General features: G+C 56.8%; 1 protein-coding gene across 8 annotated transcripts in view; it reads left to right on the forward strand.

The window, feature by feature from the left end:
* The window catches only part of RIN3 (Ras and Rab interactor 3), a 113,859-nt gene extending 101,095 nt beyond the window's left edge, over positions 1-12,764 (forward strand). For 6 of the 8 annotated variants that reach the window (XM_059687982.1, XM_059687993.1, XM_059688013.1 and 3 more), the window contains 3 exons: positions 1,372-1,503; positions 9,329-9,492; positions 11,670-12,764. In XM_059687982.1, the coding sequence (XP_059543965.1) occupies positions 1,372-1,503; positions 9,329-9,492; positions 11,670-11,987 (614 nt within the window). In that variant the 3' untranslated portion in view covers positions 11,988-12,764. Of the gene's footprint in view, positions 1-1,371; positions 1,504-2,379; positions 2,427-9,328; positions 9,493-11,669 lie in introns of those variants that run through there. The other 2 variants (XM_059688031.1, XM_059688003.1) reach the window with 2 other exon arrangements.
* Positions 12,765-13,197: the final 433 nt, after the last annotated feature.

Below are 13,197 nucleotides of genomic sequence, written 5' to 3' on the forward strand. Positions count from 1 at the left end.
TTTCCTCTGATGTGCAATTCCTCTTTTAATCTATGTTTGTCCTGATGTTTACATTTCTATTGTAGATTTTTACTGTTTTATCATGTATTTCCTGATGGGTCACCTAAACCTTTGGTAAAACATGCCACGTAGAACTACTTTTTGAGAGAACTGTAGATTGCCTGGTGTGTATTTGAACTGATTATTCATTTCCCCCAAGACACAGCGAGCAGCAGCCCTGGATGATCCTCTGGGGCCATGCCCAGGCCTGGTAGCTCTAGCTGAGTCTGGAGACCTTTGTCCGAGCCCTTTAGTGAGAGGAGGCAAGAAGGGAATTGGGGAGCCCAGTGGCCGTTCCTCACTGTGCAAAGCTGCCCCGCCAAGTGGTCCTGGTCCCCAGGGCACCTGTATTCAGGCTAAGAGACCAACGGGGAGCTCCAGGTAGAATCCTTGCCCTCCAGGTCCCACCTCTGATTTTTGTGTTGCCTTATGGTCAGTCTTCAGAGCCCACCTGGGAAGGCCCCCCTTCCAGCCGCTTCTCTTCCCCAAGGCCTCTGTTCCTGCGGAGAGGCTCGTGCCCTGGGAGCATCTCCCACAGAAGCAGGAGGGAGGAGTTGTCCCTTTTGGAGGCGTGTACATTTTAAAGGAAACCCTCTGCAAAGGGCGCCGCTTCAGCCCAAGGAATGAACGTCAGTCGAATGGTGGAATTGCTACCTGATAGCATTGATTGAGGGAGGGCTTTCTGTTTGCAGATGGAGGGAGATGTGTGGTTTCAGAGGGAAGGCAGGGGGTGGGGGGATGAGAGAGGGAGAGGGTAAGAGATCAACCAAAGGACTTGTAAGCATGCATATAAGCATAACCCATGGACACAGACAGTAGGGGGGTGAGGGCCTGTGCTGGGGGTGGGAACGGCTGGGGAGAGGTCAATAGGGGGGAAAGGAGACATATGTAATACTTTCAACAATAAAGAATTTTTTAAATACCTAAAAGGGGGGGTGGGCAGGGAGCCTTCCCAGAAGACATCAACGTCAGACAGGCAGGTGCTTCTGGGTGGGCCCGTGGAGACGCGTGGTGTGAACTTGACTGCCAGTCAGGCAGCAAGTGGCATTGAGGGGAAGAGCCGGAAAGAGGAAGGGCCTGGGTCTTGCCCGCCCCGGCGGAGGGCACCTTTCTCGGTTCCTTCTTCCCAAGCCCAGACTGTGTCACAGGCCACCCCCTGAAGTCTGATTCCAGGGTCACCCCCGTCCTGAGAGTCATAAGAAAGCGGGAAGGTTCCTCTTCCAGCAGTGACCACCCGCTACCCAGAAAACCACTGGCCCCTCCCCCTGGGCAGGGGGCCGCTCACAGGGAGAACCTCTCACTCACCGCCTTCTGCCTCCTTCCTCCTCCCAGGGAAGCCCTACGGGGCAGACGACTTCCTGCCCGTGCTCATGTACGTGCTGGCCCGCAGCAACCTCACGGAGATGCTTCTCAACGTGGAGTACATGATGGAGCTCATGGACCCCGCCCTGCAGCTGGGGGAGGGTGAGTCACTCTTGGGCGTTCCCTGGGCCCCAGGGGCCTATTGCTCACCCCCAACCCAGCCCTGGGGGGGTACACTGGGCAGTCCAGTGAGCACCTCCTAGATGTCAGACTCCACTGAGCTTTGGGGACACCGCACAGAGCCCGACACAGACTCTGTGCTGGTGGAGCTCACAGACTAGCAGGGGAACTGGGCCAGTCAAGGGACCATGTCACTGCTGCTTGACCTATGCTGAAATGGTGAGAAGCCTAGAGGGTATGGGAGCTTGTTTACTCAGGCTGTGCAGTCAGAGAAGGCTTCCTGGAGGAGGTCACACCTCAGCGGAGCATGAGAGATTGAATAGGAACCAGCCAGATAAAGAATGGGGAATGGCCCTAGCTGGTTTTGCTCAATGGTTAGAGGGCCAGCCCAAAGACTGAAGGGTCTCGGGTTTGATTTTGATAAAGGGCACATACCTCAGTTGCAGGCTCGATCCCCGGCCCTGGTCCAGGCACGTGCGGGAGGCAACCAATCAATGAGTTTCTCTCACGTGGATGTTTCTCTCTGTCTCTACCCCTCCCTTCCACTTTCTAAAGATCAATGGAAAAAATATCCTCTGGCAAGGATTAACAAGAAAATAGAAGGGGGAACAGCAGTTGCTAGTAGTGTAAAAGAGAAGGCTGCAGTGTCCATGGGACTTCTGAGCAGGGAACGATGGTCATTTCTCAGGCGGGGGTGGCCCTGTGGGCTCTCAGCCCCCTGCTCAGCCAGCCCTGGGCCAGGTCCTCAGTGGGCGGAGGTTAAGGCTATGAGTAAATGGCAGGGCTGTGGTCTGCTCCACCCCCCCTCAGTTTTCCTTCCCCTTTCTTCCTTCCCTCCCATTCCTCCCACCCACTCAGCCTCAGCCACGCCTCCACCAAGAATCCCAGAGGTGCAGCCTGCCCAGGTAGCAGCTCTGAGGGACCCCGAATTGTCCTCTAAGACATCCGCCTCGAAGGGTGAAACAAGGCTCTCAGGCCCCAAGTGGCCCCTTTGGGCTTTGTGGTTTTATGCTAAACCGACCCTCTTTGCATCTGTTTGCATTTTTAGCAACCATGGGTCTCTGAGCTACAGCTTCTGTGATTTCTTGGAAGGTCAGAGGAGCGTGGAAAGCATGACGTTTACTGTCACATGTGCCTTTGGTTTGTGCCCTGGGACCACTAGATCTATTTTTCTCTCCTCCATAGTTAAAACTTCCTGCAGTTGGAATGACCTGTCTCCCAGAGGGTGTAGGAATTCAGTAGAAGCAAGGCCTCTTCAGCAGTGATTATCAGCCACCCAGTACATCCATCCACCCATCCACCCACCCATCTATCCACCACTCACCCATCCACCCACCCACCTATCCACCTACTCACCCATCCACCCACCCATCTATCCACCCACCCATCTATCCATCCACCACCCATCCACCCACCCATCTATCCACCCACTCACCCATCCATCCCCCCATCCATCCACCCATCTATCTATCCATCAACCCATCTATCCTTCTACCCACCCATCCATCTATCTGCCTAGATAACTACCTACCCATTTACCCACACATCCATCCACCCATCTATCCACCCACTCACCCATCTACTCTCCCATCTATCCATGCACACACCCATCCACCCACCTGTCCATCCATCAACCCATCTATTCATCTACCCGCCCTTCTATCTATCTACCCAGATACCTACCTACCCATCTACCCACACACGCATCCACCCATCTATCCACCCATCCATCCATCCACCAACCCATCCATCCATCCACCCATCTATCCATCTACCCACCCATCCATCTATCTACCCAGATACCTACCCACCCATCTCCCCATCCATCCATTCATCCACCCACCCATTCATCTGTTCATCTAACAGTGGTTCTCAACCTTCCTAATGCCAAAACCCTTTAATACAGTTCCTCATGTTGTGGTGACCCCCAACCATAAAATTATTTTCGTTGCTACTTCATAACTGTAATTTTGCTACTGTTATGAATCGTAATGTAAATATCTGATATACAGAATGTATTTTCAGGGGTCGTGACCCACAGGTTGAGAACCGCTGATAGCAGCTACTCAATGAGCCCTTACTGTGTGCTTAGGGCCCCTGCCAGGCACTTGGGTTGCAGTGCAAGCAAGACTGGTGAGACTGGTAGTCTCAGGAAAATGCATGAATGCCTTTTTCTGTTCTGTCACATCTAGTGGATGTTGAGAAGACAGGAAGAAGGCTGGTGGGATAGGACGGTCGGGCAGGACAGGGCTCAGATGACCAAGGGAGTCGCTGAGCACAGAGAATCTTCTCGTTACTTTTTTTCTGTTTTCCAAATTTTCCACAGTTGAGCATGTGTTGCTCATCTTCCTGGGAACAAATCATTTACAAACCCTGTGAAAGGATTGACCCCCAAACCCACGGGGCTGTCACCGAGTCTTAGAGACAAAGGATGGTGTGAGGCCGGGAGGCTCTGTGGGTGGTCTCAGCACTGGCTCACTCTCCGGCAGTGACCAGCCCGCCCTGGCCACCAGGACTCCTAAATGGGCTCCAAGCCAGGCACAGGGGCTGAGCAGGGACAGGACAGGGACATCCTTGGCCCAACTACTCTCCCCTTATGGACCTGACCCCCACCCCCATCCTGCCATGGCCTCCTGGGTCCTCCTTCCTGTTCCTGAAGCTACGGCGTTCCGGTGGAAAAGGTGATATCCTTCAGGCAGGAACACTGGTCTGTTATGGGCGGCAGTGTGTTCCTGAGAAAAACGAAAGTACGAATAAATACAGAAAGGCCTTACATGCTTTATAGTTTCTGACCCAAGGCTGCCTCAATCCCCTGCAGCCTGCCCTCTTTCAGACTTAAGTAGCCAGAGACCCTCACCCCACTTCTGGCCCTGTGAGGGGATTTCGAAGGAATCCACGGGGTGTTTGCTGGAATAAAATTAAGTGAGACAGACCTAGCCAGGCTGCTACACTTGCCCCTCCCAGTAGCCCCCCACCACCACCACCAACACACACACACAGCAGCAGCATCAGACCCTGCCCGTGGGGGCCAGAGGACAGTGTCACACCATGCTGCACACACCAGGAGGTGGGATGGCTGGCATGGGTGCCTCCCTGCATCCGTGTTCCTAGGCCTTTAGCCAGGGCGGGAGGTCGCAGCACCCAGGCCAGGCCTCAACAGCTATTAGCCTCCTGTTGTGAGATGACTTGGGGATCCCCAGCTTGGGCAGGGGCTCCCACCCTTCAAGTCTGCCAGCTGTCATCCCCATCTGGAAGTATCTGGGCCCAAGGACGAGGAACAGACACTGTATTTCCCCGGCTTCACCCTCACGTCCTAGCTGGGCGGTGGTGCCCAGGGTGCTCCATCGCCAAAGCCCCCGAGCGCAGGTAAAGAGGGTGCCGACAGTCCCTGCCCTGGGTCCTCACGGAGCTCAGAGATGCCTGGACACAGGCGCCCTCGGGGAGTCCCCAGTCTTGAGCACTTCAGTTGCTAGAACCTCAGAGGAGAAGTAGCACAAGATGCAGTAAAACAAGCGGTTTGAGGGCTGGATTTCAGTCCCGGTTCTGCCTCTGATTGGCTGGAGACCTGGGGCGAGTGGTTTAGCCTCTCTGGCTCAGGAAAGTGAAGGCACTGGGCTGGATTTGGGGTTTTCCACTTGTCTGGGCAGTTTTGTGTTCTGCAGAGATAGCCGTGGGCAGAAGGAGCGGTGGAGCTGGGCTCTGCCTTCTCGTGTTTCACGGTTCATAGTAACACACGGTTCTGCGTTCAACAAAAAGCCCGCAAGCTGGGCTCTGGAGTCTGTGCACTGTGGGACCTTCGTGTTCCGCCAGCTGTTCCACCTGCTGTTCCACCTGCTGTAGTTTGGCAAAGGACAAGTGACGGGGTCCCATTTTCTCTGCAGCGAGCCTATCTATTGGGTGTGAGAGGTCAGGGTAGATCAGGCTGGGGAGATGAGAAGTCGAGAGGTCCTACGCCTTAGGCTGATGGGACCCCAGCCCCCTGAGAGCTCCTCCCTGCAGCTCCCACCATCCTGCCACCATGGGATGGACAGGAGACCCAGGTAGCTGCGGGGCACCTGGCTGGAGCCAGCTCAGACTCCAAACCGCTCCCAGAAGCAGCCGCATGGACTCATCCACCACGTCCACCCTCCACGCTGGCTGACAGCTGGCCATGCTCTTAATAGGGGCAGTGAGTTTACCCCTCAACAGGCAACACTTTCTCCCCAAAGAGAACCAACTCCAAACCTCACTGTGGTTGGCATCACCTGCCACCTAGTGGCCCTCGGTGGCACTGCATGGCCTCTGGTCAAAGGGAAATGGCCTGGAGGGTCTCCTGGACTGTGAAAAAAAAACAGGACATGAGCAAGAGGAGTGGCTGCAGGATTGGGGGTCCTTCCCCTTCTCCTGCGAGGGTGAGAACCCCAGAGCACCTCCCTCAGGTCACCTCCCCTCTGTGCATCACTCATTACTAAGCACTGTACGCACTAGTATATCATCTCATTTACTTTTCACGTGGATATTATGGGATGTGCAGCTGAGGAAACAGGTGTAGAGAGGACACTAACTCACCTGAGATCACAGGGCAGAGACCTAGATCCTGCTCTGCCTCCCGATCTGTGTTCCCCATTGGCCCACGGCACTCAGGTCCCAGCCAGGGAGACGCGATCACGGATGGGAAACAGGACCTTGGTGGCGCACCAACTAGAGGACAGGGACTCCCGGGCAGCAGGGCTGGAGGCACCAGGAAAGGCCTCCGGTCACGCGCAGACTTCCTGCTTCACTGAGAAAGGAGACCATGAGTGGCTCATGGCCCTTCTCGGACAAGGGACACCAGGCCAAGCTCTACACAGGCCTTGGCACACTTTTTTTAAATGTGTCTTTCCTACTATGACAGGGTGTGTGATCCTGTGGCCATAAACCCCTTTGTTACAACCTCCACCAAACCCAGCCAGGGCGTGGCCTTCTCTCATGTTGGCTGTAGAGTTTGTAGATAAATGTAGCTTCATCCGGTGGAAGTTAGGGATGCTTTACGCTGCAAATAACTCACGATGCACCTAATAATGGTTTAAATCGGAGTGAAGGGCTGTATGTCTCTTGCACCAAGAAGTCGTGGAGTATGCAACTGACCATGATGGCGGTTTTCAGCCTTGCCATCAGGAAAGCGTGGGCCCAGCTCTTTCCCTTGTTCTTAGGGTGTGAGCCTTTGTGTATGTGCCTCTCACTTCTGGTCACAAAACAGCTGCTATGCCTCAGGGCTTACGTCTGTGTTCCAGGCCGGAAGAAGGGAATGGGCAAAACCCAAAGGGACATATCAACTGAGTCTCCTCCTTTTTTATATCTTATACTAGAGGCCCAGTGCACAAAAATTTGTGCACTTGGGGGGGGGGGGGTCCGTCAGCCCGGCCTGTGCCCTCTCGCAGTCTGGGACCCCTCGGGAGATAACGACCTGCTGGCTTAGGCCTGCTCCCAGGTGGCAGAGGGCAGACCTAATCCCTAGGTGCAGCCCCTGGTCGGGCTCAGAGCAGGGCCGATTGGGGAGTTCGGGCGCTGCCCCCTGTCATGCACAGAGCAGGGCAGATTGGGAGGTTGCGATGCCACCCTCAGTCACACTCAGGGTAGGGCCGATTGGGGGGTTGGGGCACCGCCCCCTGTCACACTCAAGGCAGGGTTGATGGGGAGGTTGCGGCGCCACCCCCTGTCACGCACAGAGCAGGGCCAATCAGGGGGTTGGGGTGCTGCCCCCTGTCATGCACAGAGCAGAGCCCATCAGGGGGGTTGGGGCTCCGTACCCTGTCACGCACAGAGCAGGGCAGATCAGGGGGTTGGGGAGCTCCCCCCTGTCACGCACAGAGCAGGGTCAATCAGGGGGTTGAGGAGTTCCCCCCTGTCACTCACAGAGTAGGGCCGATAGGGGAGTTGGAGCACCGCCCCCTGTCACACACAGAGCAGGGCCGATCAGGGGGTTGGGGCGCCGCCACACTCACACTCAGGGCAGGGCCGATGGGGAGGTTATGGCTCTACCCCGTCACACACAGAGCAGGGCCTGTGGGTTTGTGGGGTTGGGGCGCCACACCCTGTCACACACAGAGCTGCAGGGCGATCAGGGGGTTGGGGAGCTCCCCCCTATCAGGCACAGAGCAGGGCCGATCAGGGGGTTGGGGCGCCTTCCCCTGTCACGAACAGAGCAGGGCGGATAGGGAGGTTGTGGCCCCACCCCCTGTCACACACAGAGCCTCAGGGCGACCAGGGGGTTTGGGCTCTGCCCCCTGTCACGCTGATCCCGGTGCCGGGAGGCCTTGCGGCTCTGCTGATCCCGGTGCTGGGAGGCATATTACCCTTTTACTATATAGAATAGAAACCTGGTGCATGGGTGGGGGCCGGCTGGTTTGCCCTGAAGGGTGTCCTGGATCAGGGTGGGGGTCCCCACTGGGGTGCCTGGCCAGCCTGGATGAGGGGATGATGGCTGTTTGCAACTGGTCACACACCCTTCAGGGTGGGGGTCCCCACTGGGGTGCCTGGCCAGTCTGGGTGAGGGGCTGAGAGCTGTTTTCAGGCTGGGACTGAAGCTCCTAACTGCTCCTTTTTTTCTTTTTTTCTTTTTTATTCTGGGCCAGCTTTAGCTCTGGCTCCAGCTCTGAGGCCTCAGCTGCTGAAAACAGGTATCTGGTTTGTTTGGGTTCTACAATCGAAACTCTGTATCAACTCCAGCTCTGAGATCCCAGTGGGCTGAAAGCTGGTTTCTGGGGTTTTGTTTAGCTTCTATATTTGTTACAAAGTTTCAAACTGTAAGCTCAGAGGACAGCAAGGCAGGCAGGGAACGTTGCAGTCCTCCGTCACTGAAGCAAGCAAGCCTCATGTTCAGTTTAAGCTGCCTGGCTGCCGGCCGCCATCTTGGTTGGCAGTTAATTTGCATATTCCCCTGATTAGCCAATGGGAAGGGTAGCGGTCATACGCTAATTACCATGTTTCTCTTTTATTAGATAGGATAATAAAAGGCTAATATGCAAATCAACCAAACAGCAGAACAACAGATTACTATGACACTCACTGACCACCAGGGGGCAGACACTCAATGAAGGAGCAACCCCCTGGTGGTTAGCCCACTCCCACAAGGGGAGCACCGCTCAGCCAGAAGCCCTGAGCCGGGCTCATGGCTGTCAAGTGCAGCAGCAGTGGCAGCACTAAGGATGTCTGACTGCTGGCTTAGGCCCGCTCCCCCCGGGCCTAAGCCTTTGGTTGGACATCCCCCGAGGGATCCCGGACTGCGAGAGAGTGCAGGCCGGGCTGAGAGACGCCCCCTGAGTTCACGAATTTCATGCACCAAGCCTCAAGTATATATATAAATTAATAGAAGCTACTTTTCTTTCTTTTGAATTGAATTTATTGGGGTAACATTGGTTAATAAAATTATATAAGCTTCAGGTGTACAAGTCTCTAATACATCATCTGTGTTGTGTGCTCACCAACCCAGAGTCTGCCCCACCCAGGGACTTCCACTTACATCTAAATAGCCAGAACGGGGTCTCCTGCCCTCTACCCCGAGTTGCAAGGGAGTCAGGGCAGTAAGCATTTTCTACTGATTGTTACTTCCCTCAGAAACGTAAAGGTCAGTTAGTAAGGAAGAACGAGAAGATGGAATTTGGGTGGGTCACTAGGAGAATCAGCCTCACGTCAAAAATCATTGTCCCGGTACCTAAAGGGCCAGGGGAGAGGCCAGGTAAGTGGGAGGGAACCCCACGAAAGTCCTCCTCCCTCTCTAAAGTGAGGGGCTCCCTTTGTGAGTGGGCCCAGGCGGCCCTAGTCAATCCGCACACCCTTGTCTCCGCAGGTTCCTACTATCTGACCACCACCTATGGGGCGCTGGAGCACATCAAAAACTACGACAAGATCACAGTGACCAGGCAGCTGAGCGTGGAGGTGCAGGACTCCATCCACCGCTGGGAGCGCCGGCGCACGCTCAACAAGGCCCGCGCCTCCCGCTCCTCCGTGCAGGTGACGCCTGGGACAGCGGATGGGAGGAGACCAGGTCAACAGACCATCTCCACTGCCGGGGGGGCAAGGGGAGACCAGGTCCCAGACACCATCCCCACTGCCATGGGAGGAGACTGTACCCACAACCATCCCCACTGCCATGGGGAGACCAAGCTAACACACCATCCCCACTGCCATGGGAGGAGACTGTACCCACAACCATCCCCACTGTCATGGGAGGAGACTGTACCCCCAATCATCCCCACTGCCATGGGAGGAGACTGTACCCACACACCATCCCCACTGTCATGGGAGGAGACTGTACCCACAACCATCCCCACTGTCATGGGAGGAGACTGTACCCACAACCATCCCCACTGCCATGGGAGGAGACTGTACCCACAACCATCCCCACTGCCATGGGAGGAGACTGTACCCACACACCATCCCCACTGTCATGGGAGGAGACTGTACCCACAACCATCCCCACTGCCATGGGAGGAGACTGTACCCACACACCATCCCCACTGTCATGGGAGGAGACTGTACCCACAACCATCCCCACTGTCATGGGAGGAGACTGTACCCACAACCATCCCCACTGCCATGGGAGGAGACTGTACCCACAACCATCCCCACTGCCATGGGAGGAGACTGTACCCACACACCATCCCCACTGTCATGGGAGGAGACTGTACCCACAACCATCCCCACTGTCATGGGAGGAGACTGTACCCACAACCATCCCCACTGCCATGGGAGGAGACTGTACCCACAACCATCCCCACTGCCATGGGAGGAGACTGTACCCACACACCATCCCCACTGTCATGGGAGGAGACTGTACCCACAACCATCCCCACTGCCATGGGAGGAGACTGTACCCACAACCATCCCCACTGTCATGGGAGGAGACTGTACCCCCAATCATCCCCACTGCCATTAGAGGAGACCAAGCTAACACACCATCCCCACTGCCATGGGAGGAGACTGTACCCCCAATCATCCCCACTGCCATGGGAGGAGACTGTACCCCCAATCATCCCCACTGCCATGGGAGGAGACTGTACCCACACACCATCCCCACTTGTGGAGATGATGTGTGGTAGGGCCAGTGTTGGTGCCAGTGTGGTAGGGCTTCCCATCCGGGAAGAAAGGGTGATCCCAGTGACGCTTTTGACACAGCGCCTGGTATGCACCCCTGTCACCGTCCTTCCCCAAGGGGCAGTCCTGCACATACCCCTTCCCACCTGCCCCCTGGGTGCTTGGGAAAGAGGCCTCCCTCGCAGCCATGGTGTGAACTGTAAAGGGTTGGTGTTTTCCCACTTTACAGTTGAGGAAATGGAGGCTCTGAGAGGTCAGGGTCACACAGTGAGTGGGAGCAGGGACTGGAGGGCCCATCCTTCCATCATAGGGTCCTCCCTCCCAGGCTGGTGGGGGGAGGTGTAGGTGCCAATGCTGTGTGTGTGTGTGTGTGTGTGTGTATGTCTGTTCATGCACCTATGCATGCTCCCATCCCCAGCCACATGCAGAAGCATCGCCTCACCCTGCCCTGCCCCTCTCCCCCTGGCCTAAACCCTCCACCTTTCAGACCAGCTCCCCTCCCCCTTCCACGGAGCCTCTTCCTTCCCTCCAGTTCCCCGCCCCCCCCCCCCCCACCTCCCTGTCTCCAGTGTGTCCCTACCCCAGGCTCTTCCAGCCCTAAGGCCTGAACTGTCCCGCCTGCCTTAGCAGTCCCAGCTGGACCATGGGCTGCTGGGGCTGGGATCTGCCCCCAGTTTTACGTATGCCACCCTCCCTGCCCTGCATTGCCCCTGGGGTGCAGGAGGACTACTGAAATGATGAGGAAGTGACAGATGAATACATACATGATGGCGAGCCGTGTACTGGCCGCCAGGGGGCGAGCTCCCTCCTCGGTGCCAAGACCAAGCCACTGACTCACCCTGCACGGTCATCCCCGCGGAGAGGCGGGGTGCAGAGGGCCTTGCCTTAAGTCACACAGCAGGGTCGGCCACGGGTCCCCTGACTTTCAGCCTCACGACTGTCCTACCATCCTTTCTCTCTACGGAGAGGAGTCTGGGGCCCAAAGAGGGAAAAGGTCCCTCCCAAGGCCACTCAGCGTGGGGAGGGGCGTGGGGGAGGGGAGACAGGATGCGCGTGGACTGCTGGTGACCAAGCCCCTCCGTCTCACCCCGCAGGACTTCATCTGCGTGTCGTACCTGGAGCCAGAGCAGCAGTCGCGGACGCTGGCGTCGCGGGCGGACACGCTGGCCACGGCGCTGTGCGCTCAGTGCGCGGAGAAGTTCGAGGTGGTGCAGCCGCAGGACCACCGGCTCTTCGTGCTGGTGGACGGGCGCTGCTTCCAGCTGGCGGACGAGGCGCTGCCGCACCACATCAAGGGCTACCTGCTGCGGAGCGAGCCCAAGCGCGACTTCCACTTCGTGTACCGGCCCTTGGACGGCGGGGGCAGCGGGGACCCGCCCTGCCTCGTGGTGCGGGAGCCCAACTTCCTGTGAGGCCCGGGCCACGGCAGCCCCCTCGGTGGCAGTGTTTCCTGAGACTGGCTGGGCGGAGAAGCGGGCAGACTGGGGTCACACTCGCTCAAGCCCCATGCGCACACTCAGCTGAACCTCCTCATACATGCAGGAGCCCACATCTGACCACACACACACACACACACACACACACACACACACACAACATGGATGCCCGTCTGTCACACATGTTTGCAACCCACTGAGCATGCCGAGGCCAGCGTGGCAGGACAGCCGTGAACGTGACAAGCAGCAGTGGCCAAGCATGCTTCCTGAGGCGGAGTCATAGCACTGGGAGGCCAGGTTACCTGTTAGAACGGGAAACTGAGGCTCAGAGAGAGAAGGGGTTCTCCAGCCAACTGCAGCAAAAAGCTCAAGACGGGGCGTGTTCACACAGAGGCCCTGCCTTCCCGCGCCATCGTCCAATCTGAAGTATTCCCTCTGGGGCATATTGGAGGCCCAGGATCTTAAGAGTATCTCTCAGGGTGTGTGCTGAAGAGACAGGCCCCCCTCCCTGCACCAGAGCCTGCCCTCAGCCACCAGCACCCACAGTCTCTCCTGCAACTTCTGAGCACCTCCAGAAGCAGCCAGACATGCACCGGGACCCCAAACAGGGGCAGCTCGTCTGCTCCAGGGACGAGCCCAGCCTCGGCCACACAGGAACACTGACAGGGCCCTTCCCCTGGCAGACACCAGGGCTGTGGCCATTGTGGCAAGAGGCACTGTGTGGGGACAGTTTAATAAAAGCCCTTTTGAAAATGGTATCTCCTTTTCTCAAGGGGCTGGGACTCTGCTCAAGCCGGCCAGGCAGCCCATTAATAGCCTATCTCCCTCCCCGGGAGGGATTCAGAAGACTCCCTCCTTTCCACCGAGGGCCCTATCTTTTGAGAATTTTCCATGTAGCCTCAGCCCTCAGAGCTCTGGCCTCTGTGTTCCCCTCAGCCCGGTCGTCTCCTGCCTCCTCACCATCCTTGGTTCCCATCATTCCCAACTCTGGATTGCTTTCCAAATGGTCTCTTACCTTCCTGCTTCTGCTACCTATCCCAGAAATCCCATTCCCTAAAGTCTTTGCCTGGTCAAACTCCTATTCAGTCTTCAAAGCCCACCTCCTCCAGGAAGACTTCTTTGATTTCTTAGACTGGCCAGATAGACCTTGTCCACGTTCCCACAGCCCCCTGGGCTCATCTCTCTC

The sequence above is a fragment of the Myotis daubentonii genome, chromosome 1, assembly GCF_963259705.1.
Source record: "Myotis daubentonii chromosome 1, mMyoDau2.1, whole genome shotgun sequence".
NCBI lineage: Eukaryota > Metazoa > Chordata > Mammalia > Chiroptera > Vespertilionidae > Myotis > Myotis daubentonii.